General features: G+C 38.2%; 1 protein-coding gene across 2 annotated transcripts in view; it reads left to right on the forward strand.

Moving 5' to 3' along the window:
- Positions 1 to 21054, forward strand: part of SGCG (sarcoglycan gamma) — a 95776-nt gene that overhangs the window by 26254 nt on the left and 48468 nt on the right. For both annotated transcript variants that reach the window (XM_015120736.3, XM_015120737.3), the window contains exon 2: positions 9291 to 9485. In XM_015120736.3, coding sequence (XP_014976222.3) covers positions 9291 to 9485 — 195 coding nt within the window. The remainder of the gene's footprint in view (positions 1 to 9290; positions 9486 to 21054) is intronic.

Here is a 21054-nt window from a genome sequence, read left to right on the forward strand (position 1 = left end):
TTGTGTGTTCTTTAGAAGGACCTGTTTGGTGCGGAAGGAAAATAGGTCAAAAATAGTTGCAAGCATTACTCATCATGTTGGTCGAAGGTGTTCTTACTCCGTGGTTTACCATCATAAGCCGTCCTGCCTTTGCACCTCTTGCTATGTGTATTAACCAGGACTGTTTCAGATGCAAGTGACAGAAGCCCAAGTCAAAGAAGTTCAGGTGAAGATGAAACTTAGTGCTGAATTTAGGATCTCAAATGATGTTGTTAGGATTTCACCCCTACTGGCACCCTCTCTCCCTCTTTTCTCATTCTTCCTGATTTCTTCTCTGGCAGTCTCTCTCCAAGTGGCTAAGGGATGAATGTTGGCACTGCAGTGTTAGGTCCATTAACTTCTGATAGCAGAGGCCAGCTTCTCTCTTGGAGCATTCATATTAATTATGAGACAACCGACACTGGCTTGCTTGTGTCCCATGACTTCCTAATGGTATTCACCATGTCTGGACTGTTGATATACCCTGATTGGTCAGTATGTGCCACATACACACCTGTGTTACTGGAGATGTGCCCACATGACCGATACCTGGACCACAACCACGTGGAGCTGAGGAGTGTTCTAGGGATGGACGAGAAAACAGTAGGTGCCCACTATAACAGAGTACACAAGGAAAAAGTAGACATCGACTGTAATAGGACACAGAAGAAAACAGTAGGTGCCCACTGTAATAGGATACAGAAGAAAACAGTAGGCGCCCACTGTAATAGGATACTGAAGCAGACACAGGGTTACAGCTGAGCATCCAACAGTTCCTCCATATAGTTCTTTGTTAACATTAACTCAGCTCTCATTGCAGCCAACTACTAACTTAACCATTAGCTATTTGGGCACTAAGTCAGAGACTGATGGTAGGTATAAATTATGCCAAGAGCTGGAGGAGATTTGGTACCAAATAATAACTGGTCTTGGTTAAGAGGCTAGGTGTCCGTAAGTGCTGGTCTTGCTCAGTTGCCATTCTGCGTCTTGTTTCTGCTAACTCGTTAATGTTTCTGGATGTTGGTATTATTCCTTAGTCAAGTACTACCTAATGACACCACAAAAGCTTTAGATTTCTGATTTCTGAGAGCACCTGATAAAAACCAGGACAGAGCAATGAGAAAAGTTTGTCTGAATTGCCTACTTGTGTAAACATAAAACTGTGTTTTAAAATGAGCCTATAGCTGAAGTAAAAATCAAAACAAGACCAGTTTTGTAAGCTAACATTTGTATGCCTGTGGGTTTGAGCTTGTTTTATTTATTTATTTTTATTTTTTTCCCTTTTAGTCACTTGCCCGTTTGAATAAAGGTGTTTTCTTTTTTCAGTTCTGTTAGATTTTAAAGGGCATTTGTTCTGTTGGTTTGGTGTATTTTGTAGGGAACTTTTTAAAATGGCAGAGTTTGCCATTTTATTTTAAAAGTCAATCCTATTGTAAAGAAGAGAATGATTTGTTGACCTTTTAATCTAGATGTGTGTGTGTGTGTGTATGATAAGGGTATGTGTGAATTTGAGAATTATGCTGATTATAACTTTTGATGAAAGTGATAATTATGATCCATCTATTTAGCTATATTTTGTGTGCTGTGCTGAGCAATTTGACTAAAGGATAAAGGAGAACTATTCTTGAAATTATTTGGTCATCTAAATATAGTAATGAAGTTGGGATGAGTATGGTAAATTTATTGAATTTACTATTATAAAAGAAATATATATATATCAATTCTATAAATCTGAAAAAATACAAAAGAAATTTGGGAAATACTATTTTGAATGAAAAAAGGTGTACTCTAGGAGGAAATTATTAATAATTTTTTAGTTTCCTTGCAGTATTTTTCCTATGGGTATATATTTTAATATGTATGTATTCTAACTTTTCATTTAACATTATATCACTAGAATTTCCCTAAGTTATTATATGTTTTTCAAACATACGTCACATACCCAAAATACTGGTTTTGTAATACTGCAATAATTTGATGAATTAATTACTCTAATTTTAATCCTTCTTCATTTAATGTCCAGTTTTGCCCCCGTACAGATAATGATAAATTCGATATCTTTAGGCACAAATTGTAGTTTTCATTTCTAGGTGTTTCCTTTGGGTAGGTTACTAGAATTGGAAGTACTATTGTTTGTTTGATGTTCTTGATACTTAGTGCCCAGTGTCTTTTGAGGGATTTATGTTAACTTTCACTTTCTTCATCAGAGGAGCAGCATGTCTCTTTTTCAGTCACCTGGCCAATATTACCTATTGTCAGTTTTTAAATTTCCCTTAATCTTTGAAAACTGCTGCAGTGATGGTGTTTGTTTGCATTTCTTTAATTCAGGGTGAAGCTGAACATTTTCGGTATGTTTATTCGTCGTGTGTGTTTCTTTGATGTATAGACATATTCATTGTTGGAGTTTTACTGGATTTTTTTCTATTTTTGCTGAGTTGAGATCATTTATATTTTAAGGATATTAACCTTGTCCTATCTTTAAGGCAAATACTTTTCCCAATTTATCTGCCATGGTGTTCTTTGTGCCACACATCTCCTAGGGCAGGCACCTCCCCTCTCCTCCTCCTTTCCGAAATGTTGGAGCTCATTCAGAACGATGTAAGTTATGATGCAAACAGTGAGGCAGAAAACACACTGAGAATTACTGCCATTAATTAGCACGAGATGAGATGTTTCTTGGAAGTTTGAAGGAAAATAGAGGTAAAACTCATGCAGTCATTCTCGATACTAGCATAACATAGGCAGCCTGAATTTAACCAGCACAGTAGCTTGCTCCTTCCCTGCCAGCTTGCCTTCTGGAAGAGCAACTTGTATAGATGGGATGTCCCTTAGTTCTCACTTTTCATTGCCTTATTACGATCTGTGTGTATGGGCTTGTTTCTAGACTCTCCATTTTCTTTCACTTGTCAATTATTTGTCACTAGCTCATTTTTTTTGTTGTTGTTACTGTAGCACAAAGCTGTATCATCACAACCTGTAGGGTAAGTCCCACTCCCTATGCATTCATGTGTTCAACAAGCACTTACTGACTGCCTATTATGTGCACATAACTGATACTGGTCACGGTTACCTAGTCACATTGTTGTAATTGACTTCTCACATGGGTGACCTTGTCATTCAGAGGGATGATGCACCATGATGGTGCTTGTTACCTAGTAAGAAATTACCTATCTGGATATTAGAGCTAGGTGACATGGCTTATGAAAGACAGTTTTTGAAACTGTGGAAAGTAATTTTTCAGGAGTTTTCAGATTGACATCATAAGTGCTATCAGAGGTTTGCTAAGCCCCTAGTCAGCAAGCCCTGTGGCCAGAAAGGACCTTACCCAAGGCAGGTAGAATGCCATCCCTAACACTCAGGTGAATCTCCCATGAAGACTGGAAAGATGGCTTACTCTGTATCTGACAGATTGCATACAGCTGCAAAGAGAATTAGTCTATTGGAAGATAGACCTTAGAAAACAGCAGAGTGATAAAGCTGTGGAAATATAAAGCTAAGTTTAAAAAACATGACTGGTGAATGAGGAGGTCTAAATATATCTTACTGAAGCCCCAATGGAAGTAACTAGAGAAAATGTAGGGAAGACAATGGTTAAAGAAGCAATTGCCAAGAGTTTTCTAATTGAACTGAAGACAAGTTCAATTGAAAACAGACACTGACTCATGAACAGAATAAATTAATTCAAATTTATGAAAATCATTCTGAATCTGGAAAACAGTAAAAGTAAAAAAACTTTTAAAAATCCCAATGGAAAAAAAAAAGGTGTAACACTAACAGAAAGCTTTGTAGATACTTGTTCAATGAACTGTTGAAAGCAAAGTGGTGGAAATTTGTACTAGAAAAATATTGAAACCCAAAGTGGTATACCAAAGTCAGTATCAGACAGATAACTTTAAACTATTATAACTCATTCTTTGAGTTCTTAGAATTAAATTTGATTTCTAAAAGATCTGTTTTGTTCTTTCTCAAACTCACTTTTTCAAAAATTATACGATATTAACTCCTTTTGGGCATTATCCTTGCATTTATGATCTTTCTATCTTAGACTCTTGATAATGACCTACCCAAACTAGGCATGACAATAAATATTGGTTGAAATGAAGAATGTCATTTAGCGAAATTTACCTAGTAGACACTATGTTCGATTCACTATATTATATGCTATAACAAGAATCAAATAATGTTGAAGACAGATTATCTGTCCTTAAGGTCATTTTGTTTTAAATAATAAACCTGGGATCATGAATTCAGAAGCACATAAAAGCAGATATTTATACCAAAACAAGTATAGTGCTTCACATCTGGAGCCCTATCCATTAAAGGATTGAAAACTATACCTGAGAGATGCATTGAAAAGCAATCAAAATTAAGTATAGCATGGCCGAGTGCAGTGGCTTATACCTATAATCCCAGCACTCTGGGAGGCCGAGGCAGGTGGATCATGAGGTCAGGAGATCAAGACCATCCTGGCTAACAGGGTGAAACCCCGTTTCTACTAAAAATACAAAAAATTAGCTGGGCGTGGTGGCGGCGCCTGTAATCCCAGCTACTCGGGAGGCTGAGACAGGATAATTGCTTTAACCCGGGAGGTGCAGGTTGCAGTGAGCCGTGATCATGCCACTTCTCTCTAGCCTGGGCAACAGAGCGAGACTCCGTCTCAAAATAAAAATAAAAAAATTAAGTATAGCACCAACATACTTTGAAGGATGGTTAGCAGGAGAAATAATGTAATTTTCAATGACAAAATTTGTTTTAATAAACGAGTCTATGAAAATAAATTTAGTTCATGATACATTAAAAATTAGAATTCTTTATCTTGGAATATAGACTTTAAGTTCTAATACACTTATTTCACTAATTATGTTTTGTAAAGGGTTTGTAAGTAGATCACAAAGTGCTGTGCGTTATTCCAGTGCAGTTTCTTGCCAACGTGAATACCACTAATGCAGTTGCCTGACCCCCAAGTGCTGAAGCACTGATACTCTTCTCAAGCCTAATTTGAGTAAATACCTAAAGGAAGCTGGTTGAACCAGATAGCCTCTGAAAGTCTCTCCTGGCAAAAATGTAATATAGTGTCTAATAAAAATGAAAGCCACTTGTGAGTTGTGAGAAATATAAACAACAAAATCAAGTTTTTAGAGAAATATTTAAATTGAATGTTTCACCTAGCGATTTAACTCAGGCTTGTCGAGAGTAAAAGGACTTCTTTACACAATGCAGTGAACACTGGTAGATGGCACTTTAAAAACGTTAAAGAAGCCTATCACAAAACACGATATAAAAAGAATTACAGCTGGCAAGCTTTTTAAAAACAAAAAAGATTGGTAAATACAGCTCAAATATGGGAAGACTAGAAAGCAGGTCGCCAGCTTCCAAAAACCAGTGTGTGGTCAGGACTTTCTTCCAGGGATGTAGGGTCCAGCTTCTTACTCAAGCTGTCAGCAGGGCAGGTGGGCAGATGTAGGGGGACTCAAGAGCCAAAGACAGCACATTCCCCAGGCTCCCCTCTTTTGGGAGAACCTCACCAGACTGAAGGAGATCTTGCTGAGTCTTCTGAGTCCTAAACAACTAATCACACTAAACATACCCTGTTTATGCACAAGCTTCAAATTAACTCATTATAAAAAGTTAGGGAAATTCTGAAGTAACTCTCAACCTATTTTATTGCTTGTTGTATGCTTGAATAAAAATGTCTGGGTTGGCCGGGCACAGTGGCACACACCTGTAATCCCAGCACTTTGGGAGGCCGAGGCGGGTGGATTACCTGAGGTCAGGAGTTCGAGACCAGCCTGGCCAACATGGTGAAACCCTGTTTCTACTAAAAATACAAAAACTAGCTGGGTGTGGTGGCGTGTGCTTGTAATCCCAGCTGCTTGAGAGGCTGAGGCAGGAGAATCACTTGAACCCGGGAGGCGGAGTTTGCAGTGAGCTGAGATCATGCCACTGCACTCCAGCCTGGCAACAGAGCAAGACTCTGTCTCAAAAAAAAAAAAAAAAAAAAAAAAGTCTGGGAATTTTTCCTTTCAACATGTATATGTAATTAATTCAGCAAATATTTATTAAGCACATACTACATGTCGACTGCTGTTCTAGGGGCCTCCGAGGGTAAAACAAAATAACAAAATAGTTGCAAACCTCAGCCTCTCAGGGCTTATATGTGGGGGGTGAGCATTTACAATCAAATAGGTAGGTAAAATACGTAGTATGCCTGGGGAGTTAAGTGCTGCAGGAGAAAAAATGTCAGAGGAGCCCGGGGAGCTCTGTGGTGGTGTTGGTGGGGTCTGTTGTTTCAATAGGATGATCAGGGAGGTCATTGACAAGAGATCTTGGAACAGAGAGTTGAGAGGAGCCATGCAGGCATCAGGGAGACCTTCCAGGTAGAGGGAATTCTAACTGTGGAGTCCTTGAGGTGGGGTCACACCTGGGGGACTCCTGGTCGAGTAAGACCACTGTTCCTGGGGCAGGAGGAGTCAGGGCGAGAGGGACTGGATGAAGGCAGGGAACCATGTCCGGGGGTGAGGAGTTTGGTTTTTGCTGTCAGTGAAATGGGAAGCCACAGGAAGGTTTGTTGCAGAGGTGGGGCATGAACCGACACATGCTTTGAAAGGACCACTCCAGCCTCTACGTTAGAAATCGACTGTAGGAGATTTAGAGGCACAGGCAGGGGGACGGTCAGGTGGCTGTTGCAGTGACCCAGGTGAAAGACCATGGCAGAGGTGCTGATTTCGGGGATCTAAGAGCTGTCCGCATCACAGGATTGCTGTCAGCTCTCCAGCAAACCACGACAAAACTGTTTTAAATGGATACTGAAGTTTTCTCAATGTTTGTTATGTAGGGGTGAACAAAACCATTATCTAGTAGACAGAATAATGGCCCCCAGAGACATTCGTGTTCTAATAACCCCTGGAGCCTGTGAAGAGGTCACCTTACATGGAAGAGGAAGAGGCTCTGCAGGTGTGGTTATGCTCAGGCTCTCGAGACGGAAAGGCCATCCTGGGTTATCCAGGCAGACCTGGCGCTATCACAGGGGTCCCTATGAGGGGCAGACAGAGGCATCGGAGCCAGAGGAGGAGGTGTGATGGAAACAGAGGCTCAAGCAAGGAATGTGGGCAGCTTCTAGAAGCTGGAAAAGGCAAGCAATGTCTCCCCCTCCACCCTCCAGAAAAGCACAGCCTTGCCCACGCTTTCATTTTAGACTCGTAAGACCTATTTTTTGACCTCCACAACTAAAAGATAAAATTGTGTTAAGCCACTAGGTTTCTGATAATTTGCTACAGCAATAATAGGAAACTATATATATAGGACTAGGAATATGTAGAAATAGAAATATACTCACATGTGTTCTTAGAAAACTTTGCTGGTTGTGTCCATCTGTAGCAATATTGTAAGTACTGTGCTTGCTTTTGGTTCAGACTCCCTGGCCACCCTTCCCCATCCAATTGCGCTCTCCTAGTCTGTCCTTTATAGAAATTCTGGAGCCATTATTTCAGATGATAAGCACTTTGAAATAAATATAATAGAGGGAAGTGGTTGAGAGTGACTGCGTGTCCAGAGAAGGAGGCTTCTTTGAGGAGATGACATGTGTGCTGCTACTGAAAGATGAGCAGGACCAGCAGGGGAAGACCAAGTCCAGGACAAAGGTCCTAGGGTGAGAATTAACCTGGTCTGTTGAATAGTACTGACTCTTCGCTTCAGTCTTGTGAGCAAAGGACACAATGGTGGTAGATAAAGCCAAAGACATCAGCAAAGTCCGGCTTATATAGGGTCTTTTAGGTGATAGAGGCATTTGGACATTGTCACTGTGGTGAAAAGCCATCAGAAGGTTTGGAAAAATAGAGTGACTGGAGCTTTCTTACATTTTACACATTGGCTGCTGGGTAGGGAATGGTTTTCAAGAAGGGAAAGAATGAAAGTGGATTTTTCAGCAGTGTCGTTGAGAGCAGTCAGAGTAACCTGAACTAGTGCGGTAGCAATGGAAATGTAGCGAGGTAGACAGATTTTGGATATATATGAAAGTTAGAATTGATAGGACTTGCTGATGTGGGGCTTGAGGGAAAAGAGAACCATCAGGGATACATCTGGTACTTTGGCTTGAGCCGCTGGCTGTGATCTAAGGAAGACTGGAGGAGTTCAAAGAAATGAGTCAATGAATAATGCCCTTATGAAATCATTAAACATTTAGGGGTTGAATAATGCTGGCTGTCAGTCCTGGATATTTGAAAATACTATGTGATGAATAGCCTAATTTTAGATAATCAGAATATGTGAAAATGCCTGTCGTTAAATTGGAAGGAGATTTAAAGATTTGTTTTAGACCGTAACTTATTTTTAACAAGGACAACTCCAAATCACCCCTAAAAATAAATGTGTGACTTTTGCACAAAAGAAATCCCAGAGAAGAGTATTTATATTCTGATTCATCTTTTTACTACATTTACCATCAGGAAAGTCTTCATAATCTCCCATTTTAACTTTGTAGCTAAGAAGTACTTCTGTTCTTTGTATAAAGGGAAAAATGAATACTTTTTTTAATTTTCTTTTTTTTCTTTTTCTTTTTTTTTTTGAAATGGAGTCTCGCTCTGTCATCCAGGCTGGAGTGCAATGGCATGATCTCAGCTCACTGCAACCTCCACCTCCTGGGTTCAAGCAATTCTCCTGCCTCAGCCTCCCAAGTAGCTGGGACTACAGGCGCCTGCCACCTCGCCCAGCTAATTTTTTGTATTTTTAGTAGAGATGGGGTTTCACTGTGTTAGCCAGGATGGTCTCGATCTCCTGACCTCGTGAGACGCCTACCTCAGCCTCCCAAAGTGCTGGAATTACAGACGTGTGCCACCGCCCTGGCCACGGATTCCTTTTTAAAGATACCAGCTTGATTTTCCTCCCAATTAACCTTCGTAGAACTTGGTAACTTGATTATTTTAGGTTAATGCTTCAATTCCAAGTTTAACCCTGAAGAACTTTGATAGATACAGAGAATTTATTAACATCCGAAGTTATTAACATCTGAAAATATGGTCACTAGATTTCAAATGTTTATCATACATAAAATATTCTAAATGACAGATTAAATATCTCCCTGTGATTGAAACACAGTGACATGTTTCAGAATAATATTTAATTATCTTTTTAAAAAATCATTAATTTTGGAAATTTATGACTGGGATGAAAAATATGTTTTCAGGCTCATAGTAAATCAGTATTAACAAACAAGTTGACTCCCTCATTCCCTCTCTGTCTCTTTCTCTCTCCTCTCATGAACACACCCGTGGCAGATGGTGCGTGAGCAGTACACTACAGCCACAGAAGGCACCCACATAGAGAGGCCAGAGAATCCGTATGTCTACAAAATTGGCATTTATGGCTGGAGAAAGCGCTGCCTCTACTTGTTTGTTCTTCTTTTACTCATCATCCTCGTTGTGAATTTAGCTCTTACAATTTGGATTCTTAAAGTGATGTGGTTTTCTCCAGTAAGTATCATTGTTTTCTGGTAAGCATGTTCTTGTTTTGTTCACTGTATCACTTCGTCTATATTATATTGATAGGAGTTTCCTTTTATGTGATTAACATTCATTTCTTTGCTATCTGGATCAGAATTTCAGGAGCAAAATATGTATGTAGCATTTACATTTTTCCCTTTTCCTTAAACCTCATTGTGAACTATAGTGTGTTGGTTTTGTGTGTTTTTGCTGTAATTTTTTTCATTAGTCATCTCTATATAGTGGGAATATTGTAATAGTCTTTAGTTTGTGGTTGATTGAGTCAAGATTACTTACTGATTATTTAATTCATCAGTTTGTAAAACTGTATAAATCATTTTTTAAATTTTCATTAATTCATAAATATTTACTTTAAATGGCACTCTCTTTTAAATTTTTTTTTTATTTACAGGTAATCAAGTTACACTTTCATTTTTTAAAGACCCTTTACTAAGAGACAGTAAATTCATGTACACACTTCAGCATTCAGCAACAGATTTAGTAACTAAAATGTCAGTCCTAAGGAATTCATATTCTATTTTAAACATTCTTATGTTTTAAAGATAGCTACATAATTTTGTATTCTTTGATAATATTTTGTGTACTCTTGAAAAAATGCTTAATGTAGAATGTCTTAATTTTACAAGATAGCCACAGTGAGACAAAAATATTGCAGAGAACATCGCAGGCAGGTCAGTCTGTTGCTTACATGCATCTGAAGGTGTGATATATGCACAGGCCCCTCCGTCCCTCCTTCCCTCCCTCCCTCCCTCCCTCCCTCCCTCTCTCCCTCCCTCTCTCCTTCCCTCCCTCCCTCCCTTCCTTCCTTCCTTCCTTCCTTTTTGACGGAGTCTTGCTGTGTTGCCCAGGCTGGAGTGCAGTGGTGCAATCTTGTCTCACTGCAACCTTCACCTCTGCACAGGCTCTTTCTGAGAACAATGCTTGAAGTCATTCACTCGGAAACACCTTCTATTCTTCTTCTTCACTTTCTATGCAAGTATTTCTGTCCCACTATAGTTCTAGCCAGTAGATACATTATTTATTTTATTGACATAATATTTATGTTTTTATATATGCAAAGAGGTAAAATACCAATCAAATCAAAATATAGTTTGAAACTGTGTTAGTATATTTGATATATTAATATGAATGCAGTCAATATAAATATATAATATAAGCTGTTATAAATTATAATTATAAATATATATGAACAATTATGTAAATATATTCAAATTAATCCAATTTAAATTGTGATTTCTTGGTTAAAATTTATAAAATCACTATTTCTACAGCATCACAATAGTACTTAGTCCCATTGGACAATGTTACTTCATGAAAGTGGCACAACTAACAAGATGCATGTTTTTGCACATCATATAAATTTTAATATCTAAATGTAAAATAGTTTAATATTTTCTGGAGACTGAAGCAGTGTTAAAGTCCTCAAATTATAAAATATGGGATTTGCCAGAGACAACTCTGAATAGAGAGCCCTGCATCAGTCTGCTGTAGGACTGCCAGTTATGCAGAAGGTTAAGAGAGGCAGTGTCCTGGGTAGGAGGCCCATGGAAGGGCCCAGGAGTGAGGAGAAGCCACCCACTGCCCAGCACGTGCTGAGCAAGGACAGACTTTATCTGGAATGAATGATGTGCATTATTTATGAAATAAGAGTGAATTAATTTTGTAAACTATTTGACTGTAAAGTGACAATATGTCTACTTTATAATCTTGTCATGTGGCACCTAAAACAACTTTGAGGTATTATAAATGTGGATTAAATTAAGTTGTGCCAGCAGCTGTGTCCATTTCACTGATGGAGAAGGGCTCCCCACAGACATCAGCACAGACGTTCCTGCCGTCACCGCAGCTGCCCATCCCATGCCCTTTCTAGTGAGATATGGTCGAGTGTGGTATTTTCTTCAGTTAGGAACCTGTTGCTAATTGGTAGTGAGTATTCAGGATTCTTTAGTGCTGTCTTTAACAAAATAAGAAAAACTACTACTAACATTTATGGAATCAAAAGGCAAGATACCCAAAGGCACTAACCTACAGAAAATGCCAGGCCTTAATTGGAAGATGCTGGTTAGACTTTGCATCATTATTCTCAAAGTGGAATGACATAAATGATGTAATTCTCATAGGTGCATGAGTTTGATTTCTTACTTTTGTAATTATCCCATATGTTTTGAAACAGTAAATTGTAAATTAACATATGTTTTAATTCTTACTGATTTGAAAGATTTTAAAATATAAGATTTCATGTTCTATTTATTGTAAATTTTATTTCAAGAACAAAATTAACACAAGATCTACCCTCTTAACAGATTTTAATTGTACAATATGATATCATTAACAATAGGTACAATGTTGTACAGCAGATGTCTAGAACTTACTCATCCTGCTTGATTGAAATGTGAAGTCCATTGATTAATAGCACCCATTCTCACTTCCTCAGCCCCTGGTAACCACCATTCCACTCTTTGTTCAATGAATTTGCCTACTGTAGATACCTCATATAAGTGGAAGCATGTAATATTTGTCCTTTTGTGCTTATTTCACTTTGCATAATGTCCTCAAGGTTTATCCATGTTGTCTCACATTGCAGAACTTTTTTCTTTTTTAAGATGAATAATATTCTACTGTATGGACATACATTTTCTTTATTCATTTGTTATCTGTAGACTTTTAGGTGTTTTCCACATCTTGATTGACTAGTATAAATAGTGCCACAGTGAACATGAAAGAGCAGATACCTGTTCCAGTTTCTGATTTCCATTCTTTTGGATAAACAACAAACTATTGGAAAAGGAAATTAGAAAAACAATCCCATTTTCAATAACATCAAAAAGAATGCAATATCTAGAAATAAACTTAACTAAGAAGATGAAAGACTTACATAATGACAACTATAAAATACTGATGAAAAAATTAAAGACACAAATGAGAAGATATCCCATGTTCATTGATTGGAAGACTTGGTATTAATAAAATGTACATTCTACCACAAGTGATCTATAGATTCAGTGCAATTCCCATCAAAATCCTAATGTTATGGTTTTTTACAGAAATAGAAAACACAATCCAAAAATTCATGTGGAATTACAAAAGACCTGAAACAGCCAAATCAGTTTTGAGAAAGAAGAACAAAGCTAGAGGCATCATGCTTCCTGATTTTGAAATATATTACAAAGCTATCATAATTTAAACAGTATGGTACTGGCATAAAGAAAGGCATATAGACCACTGGAATAGATATTCTAGAAAAAAATCCATGCATGTGTGATCAACTGGTCTTTGACAAGGGTGCCAAGAATATCAAATGAGGAAAAGATAGTCTGTTCAACAGTGCTGGGAAAACTGGATTTTCACATGCAAAAGAAGAATTTGGACCCTTATCTGAAACCATGCATAAAAATTAATGCAAAATGGATTAAAGATTTAAACATAAGGCCTAAAAGTGTAAAACTTCTGGAAGTAGATATTTGGAGAAAAGCTTCGTGACATTGGTCTTGGAAATGATTTCTTGAATATCAAAAGTACAGGCAACCAAAGCAAAAATAGACAGGTGGGACTACACTATACTAAAAAGCCTCTGTGCAGCAAAGAAAATAATCAGCAGAGTGAAAAGGCAACCCATGAAATGGGAGAAGATATTTGCAAACTATATATCTGATAAGGGGTTAATTTCCAAAATATATAAGGAACTCCTATAACTCAAGAGCAAAAAGACAAATAACCCGATTAAAAATGGACAAAACATCTGAATAGACATTTCTCCAAAGAAGACACAGAATGGCCTAAGTGTTCGGCATCACTAATCATCAGGGACATGCAAATCAAAACCATTATGAGCTACTATCTCACACCTATCAGGATGGCTATTATCAAAAAACAAAACACAGCAAATACTGGCAAGGATGTGGAGAAATTGGAATCCTCGTGCACTGTCGGTGAGAATGCAAAATGGTGCAGCCACTATGGAAAACAGTATGGAAATTCCTTTAAAAATTAAAAATCAAACTTCCTTATGATCCAATAATTCCACGTTCAGATATTTATCCAAAAGAATGGAAACCAATTTCTTTTTTATTTTCATATATAAACCAATGTATTTTCTTGAACATTAACATCCCAAAGAAGTATGTCTGTAAGAGAACTTTTAATATGTCTATAAAAGAACTCTTTTGAGCACTTTGACACTGAAATGGTAAAGTTAAATAGGGCTTTGAGCATTTGCAGAGATCTGCGTAGTTTTGAGCTTGTAACAACTACCATATAATTATTTACCCAGACTCGGTGTAATTGCTTATCTATCACCCATCCAGTTGTTAGAATATAGGGAAACCCATAATTTTTCAAATTAACAAAGTTTAGCATGGCTTTCTCTGCTCAGATCCTCAACAGTGTAGCAATGGCACCTTTATTAGTTTACATGTACTGTCATTTCAACACCTCATCATGCTTTAATGTTTCACTGTAGAAAACGGTAAAACTAACTACAAATGATGTATTCAACAATGCCAAGTTAACATTAGGAGAGAAAGCCAGTAAAACATCACAAAATGAATGCATAAGGACACCAAAGAATATTAAAAGTTTAAAAAAAAGGGAGGGAGAAGACCAGAGCAAAATGTTGATAGGAGTATTAATCTGAATTCAAATAAGGCTGAGCCTGGTTTTATCTGCCCAGCTGGGGTTAGAAAGAACCCAAATTAGTAGTATCTCACAAATCCAATTCTACTCTTAGAAATAAAACTTGATGTAAGAGAAATTTTCACAATTTCCAGAAAAGACATCTGTTGAATATAAAGTGATATTTAGGACATTGTAACAACTGATGCTGAGCATAAAGATTCTAAAATATTCCCTGTTAGCCATTATAATAGTTAAATCAGTTAGTCAGGAATGCAGTTATTAAAAGAAATCAGTGTAGTAGAGTACCTTATTATGCTTTGTCCTTATTATATTTTCGTTCTATAAAAATAATATGCAATATTAGTTACAGTGTTCACGAGTGTAGAATAATATACATGGGTCATATCTGCATGTTAAAATAAGACATCTTTAATTTTGAATGAAATTGATTTTTTAGAAGACTTTTAGAGTTATCAACCTTTGTTTGCCTATAAAATATTTTAATGCATTTTAGTGAATGTAACTTTAGGTTATCATCAAGGTAAGATGAATGATTCTAAGCTAATTATATTAACTCTGGTAATTAAATCTTGGAGGCAATCTTATTTGGGAAAAAAGATATAAGTGATCAAGGAAGAATAGTAATATTAAATGTTATCATTAAGCTTATAATTCTATAAAATACTCTGTGGTTAAGTATTGTTTGTTTTCATTTATTATGGTAATAAGTAACATTGCCCTTTTTAGGAGTTCAGGATACCCTGGTAGATTTCTCCTTAACAAGGATTTAAAATTAATTCATTTTGGAAAGTAGCAATTAAGAATTCCCCATTAAGGACTTTCCCCATTAAGAACCTTTCATTTAGCAAGAAAGTAAACCCTTGCTACACAGCCTTTGTGGATATTTCCTTAGATACATGTTTTGTCATTAAGCCATTAGTGATCATTCATAGGAAGCTGGGAAAATGTTATTAGATGGCATCTTAATGACATTTATTTCAGCCTTATAATTATATTAATATAATCATTTGAAAAGGATTTTTAAAACTTAGAAAAGAATGCAGATATGCAAGTGACCAGAGGCTGGCTGTGAATGCACAATGGTCATGGAAGGTTGTTAAAATATCACCCTTGGAGGGGTATTTTCTGAAATCCCATTTGCATTTTATAAACTCTCAACACTATACTGTACGCTTTGTGTTAGATGATTTTGCCCAACTGTAGGCTGATGTAAGGGTTCTGAGCATATTTAAGGTGGGCTAAACCAAGCTATGCTGTTAGGTGGGTGAGGTGTATTAAATGCATTTTCAACTCTTCATAAATCAAACAGCATCTATATTGTTTAAACTATTAGCTTTGTGTTTGTCATTAAGCAGTTAGTGATGATTCATGGGAAATTTGTTACACAGCAATAGAAAACTAGTACAATGTTACTACACCATGTGAAGTGTTTAATTTCTCTTTTGCTGGGTATTGACAAAAACAAAGCAGAACAAAGAGAAAAACTCTAAAATTACCTAAATAAACTTACCTGATGACCCTTACTCTTGACCATTTATTAACAGAGAAATGGTTAGCTTTTAATCTTTTATTACTGGATATTGATATATATTTTAAATAACTAGCAATAAGATAATGTTTAGCCTAATCTAATCATGTATGTTTTAACCACTTCTTACTGGGAAATTACTTGTTTATGAATTACATTATTCTTTTTAAAAATATTTTGAAATGAAAAATAATTTCATTTTAATAACAAAAATGTTCTTTGATGCATTAATATGAGTGATCATTTTAGCTCATCATAATTGAGGAAATCAGTGTATATATTGATGTAGTATTTATTATGAAAAAAGTTTATTTTTAAAAGACTCTTGTCTTTTTTATTTTCATGACTCATCATTTAGCATATAATAGATTTCACAATCCATTCATGCCTACTAACTCAATTTATCCTCATCATCATCCCATGAGTTTGAGATTGACAGACTTCAACTTTACGTATTGTTATTTCAGTGATTTCAAAGCTAAGTGTATCTTAGCAGATAACAGGATCCATGAAGATCAGGAAAACCGACTCAGAAGGTGGCACCATGAAGGCAGCACACAGACTTATCCTTGAACCATGTCCAAAAAAAGCCCTTTAGGGGTTTTATGGGACCCAATAAATACAAATTTTTCCCCATCCAAATTCAAACCCAACTGAAAGGAACAAAAAAAAATCTGGTAGAGATAGCTTAAAATACCATCTGTGTTACTGATAAAAAGCTGATTGGAGGGTGCTGGCTTGGATTTGGCCAAATGTCTTGCACCCCAGAATTAGAAAGATGACCCATCAAGTCACAGGCAGCATGGAGAATTCCTGACGCCTGCTGCGAGGCAAGGACTTGATACTGAGACATGCTTCCTGGTGGGATTTCCTGTACCCACATCAGACCCGAAATCTGTGGGCAAGTAGATCCCTGGGGAAGGAGGAGAGGAGCCAGAAGCCTGCACTTCTCCTAACTCTCCAGCCACACACATCACTCTCCTGCCCTGGGCTGCAGAGAAGGGCAGAGTGTTTCTCTCACGAAAGATCCCTCCTACATCCCCCACTTAAGTGATCTCATGTTGATTTTTCAGGCTGCCAGAGTGAGGATCTAAATCAGAAACTGGGGAGGGGGGCAGAAAAGTGGAGAGGAAAGCTTGATCCCCCTTTCACCATAGAGACCAAGTGATTAATCATTATTCCCACTTACCTGCGCATCACCTCTGGCTATTTCAAAGTTCTGCCTGTGAGAATCAGGGACAGGAAATGCCCTCACTGTATTTATCTGATTTTACCTTATTATTGAAAATCCATGAGTGGATCCATTCCTGTTGCACTGAAAAACCACAGAAACACACCAGCCTCTCACCGCAGGCTGGGCACAGTTTCCTCTGCCGTCTCACTCTAAACTGCTCGCCTGTTGCACATTGGTATCCAATTCTGCAGACAGTTCTCTCTTGCTTCAGTGTTTTAGTATATGCTCTTCTCTCTATCTAGAGCATCCGCTCCAACCCAGACACACACACACAGTCACATCATTATGGTTTGGATCTGTGTCCCCACCCAGTCTCATGTTGAACTGTAACCCCCTGTGTTGAGGTGCAGCTGGTGGGAAGTGATTGGATCATGGGGGTGGGTCCTTCATGAATGGTTTAGCACCACCCCCTTGGTGCTGTTGTCCTGACAGTTATCATGAGATCTGGTTGTTGAAGAGTGTGTAGCATCTCCCCTCTCTCTCTTGCTCCTGCTCCTGCCATGTAAGACATGATTGCTAGGACTTTGCCTTCCACTGTAATTATAAGTTTCCTAAGGCCTCCCCAGAAGCCAAACAGAAACCACTATGCTTCCTGTACAGCCTGTAGAACCATGAGCCAGTTAAACCTCTGTTCTTTATAATTTGCCCAGTCTTTGGTATTTCATTGTAGCAATGTGAGAATGGACTAATGCAGGGTCTCAGCTCAAAATGATACTTTCTTGATGAGGTTACCTTGATCACCTCCGGTCTAAGACAGGATCCTCCTATTATTCTCTTTTGTAGGACTCGGACTTATTTTTCCATAGCATAGCACACCACAATTTTTGTTCATATAAAAAAAAAAAAAACTTTGTTTATGGTTGTTAAATGTCTGCTAACCCTGTAGGATCATGTCAGTTGAGCCTGGTAGACTCAGGCTCTAGCAGAAAACTGATGCTCTATAAGTATTTCTTGAGTTGATAAGAGATTGAATGACCAAGGGATGTATTCTTTTTATTTACTTTAATATAGTTGTTGTTTTATGATTTTAGCAAATGAGTATAGAAAGAGGCAAAGTAACCTAGAGAAAGCACAGATGCTTAAAAATTAGTAGAAGAATAACTGAATCTCTCAAAGGCAAATTAGAGAGGATGTGAAAGCATGGGCATGATATGAGAGAGCGAGAAGAGAGGCTCCAGTTACTTGGGAAGGCTCTTAGAAATGGATACTGCTAAGCTGCTTCCCAGGAGAGGCTGGTGGATTGGGTCTGAGGAGGGGCCCCAGCTAAGTCCTGTGTCACAGAGCAGGTTTGGTTTGCAGACACTGCAAACTTCAGGGTCATCTAAAGTTTAAATTACACTCAGGGAATACAGCATGAGTAGCAGGAGTCCTCGACTCGGCTATCACATTCTTTCCCATGTTATCTCCTTCGTAATGTTTTATGCTGACAGTGCTGATGTGATATAGATAGAGGCATTCCATTTCTTAAGTGGTGAAAGGGAAGTAAAAGAAGGAGTATGCCTGAATGAAATCATGCAAACAGCACAAGGAAACTTTCTGTAAGGAGCTGTCAGTTTTACTACCCACATCTCTGCAATGGTCTCACTGGCAAAGTACCCATATCTCTGCAGTGGTTTCATTGGCAAATAATTAGGATTGCAATTTATAGGATTAATTAATTTAAGAAAAGACAACTGGTGGGGCATGGTGACTCATGCCTGTAATACCAGCTCTTTGGGAGGACAAGGCAGGCAGATCACTTGAGGCCAGGAATTCAGACCAGCCTGGCCTACATGGTGAAACCCTGTCTCTACTAAAAATATAAAAATTAGCTGGGCGTGGTGGCACGTGCCTGTAATCTCAGCTACTTGGGTGGCTGAGGCAGAAGAATCACTTGAACCCAGGAAGTGGGGGTTGCAGTGAGCCCAGATGGTGCCACAGCACTCCAGCCTGGGTGACAGAGTGAGACTCTGTTTCAAAAATAAATAAGAAAAGATGACAATGCAAACTACTAAAATTATATTATATCTGTCCTTGATCATTTACTGAACCTAAAGAGATCAAATTTATCTAAAACTAAAATGACTTATACTGAAATGCTTTCTGGGAGCATGTTCAGTATTTTACAAATATGAACACACTTTGCAAATATATTTTATAAATAACATTTTATCAGATTGGACAGAGATTTAAAAAAAAAAAAACTTACTGTGATAGTTATATGAACAAACAGAATGTCTACCATATTTTTAGTGGCTAGTGCTATAGTGTATCTTAAGATACCTTTGTTCATCATCACACTTTGCTTGCCTTCATCATTGAAAGGCTGGCAGGTGCCCCTAAGGCAGCTACATGCGGCCACCTGCAGGTGACCATGGCTCAGCCTGGGGGTGGTTTTGCTCTGCTCCCTGGGGCTGGCTCCTGTGTGCTCCCTAAGGAAGGGCAGTGTGGCCTCAGCTGCAGGGAGGCCTCTAACAAACTTGGCCATGAAAGGAACTCTCTGAAACTGACCCAGTTGTTCCACAAACAGTTTTTTGGATAAACAGAAATTGACCCTTCTGGTCTTAAAGCTTGAAATTTGCATTTGTTTTATCTGAGTTCCTTTCTCAGGAAAGGGCCTTCAGACCTGTCAAAAAAAGTATCAAGGAACTGAAACTTAACAGGTCACCACATCCAGACAATAAAATGCCTGACCCCACATTCATCATGATTGCTTCCTTGTCCCACCCTAGTTCCTGTTTTCCTACACATTGTTAAATTTCTTCCCTGCTGTAAAAACCCCTAGTTTTAGTTGATCAGAGATTAATTTGAGACTGAGCTCCCATCTCCTGGGCTGCAGCACCCAGTTAAAGCCTTCTTCCTTGTCACTTCAGTCATTGGCTTTCTGTGCAGCAAACAGCAGGACCTAGACCAAACCCCTGCTGTTTCAGTTGTAGCAGGATGAGCCGCAGACAAAACTCCTCAGACACCGGATTAAAGAAGGAAGAGGTTTTGTATTCGGCCGGGAGCGTCAGCAGACTCGGGTCTTAAGAGTCAAGCTCCCCAGAAAAGAAATTCTTGGCCTTTTTAAAGGCTTACAACTTTAAGGGGTCCATGTGAAAGGGTCGTGATAAATTGAGCAAGCGTGGGAAACGTGACTGGAGGCTACATGCATCAGCTAACAGAACAAAAAGTTTTACAATGCTTTTTTCATACAGTGTCTGGAATTTACAGATAACACAGGTAGTTTAGGTCAGGGGTTGATGTTATTATTATTGCTTTTTTTAACTTCTAGGGCCAAGTGGTGGTGCCAAGGTTGTCTAGCTATTTATCTTACTTTTGTTTTTTCCAACTTTTTGCTTTCTCTCTTTCTTCTTGTCTTGTGAACTAGGCAAGGTTGGGGGAGGAGGGCAGCGGGAGTAGTAGTGGTCTCCTCCCTTACAGTAACATCTCCCCAGGGAAAGCAACGTGCAGGAAGGAAGAGCAATGGAATATTATCTGGCACAGAAACCAAGGAAGAGATGTCAACTTCTTTGCTGTGCCTATCTGACATTCTTGGTGGCTCCATTTAGAAACATTGGACCACTGGTCTTCCAACTGCCTTTGTCTACACTGTGCTGGTGGAAGAGAGGTGTCTGGTGCCCAGACCAACCCTATGCCCTGCTGTTCTCCTCCATTCCTGCCTTAATGATGCCCAGCTCACACTGTCATTTGATTTTCAGCAGTGTGATATTGATGCCTTAAACCACCTGCATCTCCATCCCATTTGTTTTTCAAATGAATGGAACTGTGATTAAAAGAAAAATATGACACTGTAGCATTTTGAACCAGTACCTGGCATTTTCTCAAATTATTTATGTCTTTCTAAAAGGTATTATATCATATCAGTGCTTTCCAGTCCAAAAACCAAATTGAAATGTTTGATTTATATGCTACTTGTTATAGAGTAGGGTTGAAGCAGAGGTCACAGACAGTAGGAACATGTACTAACTTAATGGCATTTTCTTTCTTAGAAGACAAGATATTATCAAGACTGAGTTTGGAGGAGGAAGACAAACCTAGAGCTATTCCACGTACAGAGGAATTTCATTATCATGGATATCAGTGATACAAATCCCATCATTACCAGTGTCTAAAGATACAAATAGCACTATAGTTTTAATTTTTATCCCAGGGATATGCCT

Source organism: Macaca mulatta, chromosome 17, assembly GCF_049350105.2.
Source record: "Macaca mulatta isolate MMU2019108-1 chromosome 17, T2T-MMU8v2.0, whole genome shotgun sequence".
Classification (NCBI taxonomy): Eukaryota; Metazoa; Chordata; class Mammalia; order Primates; family Cercopithecidae; genus Macaca; species Macaca mulatta.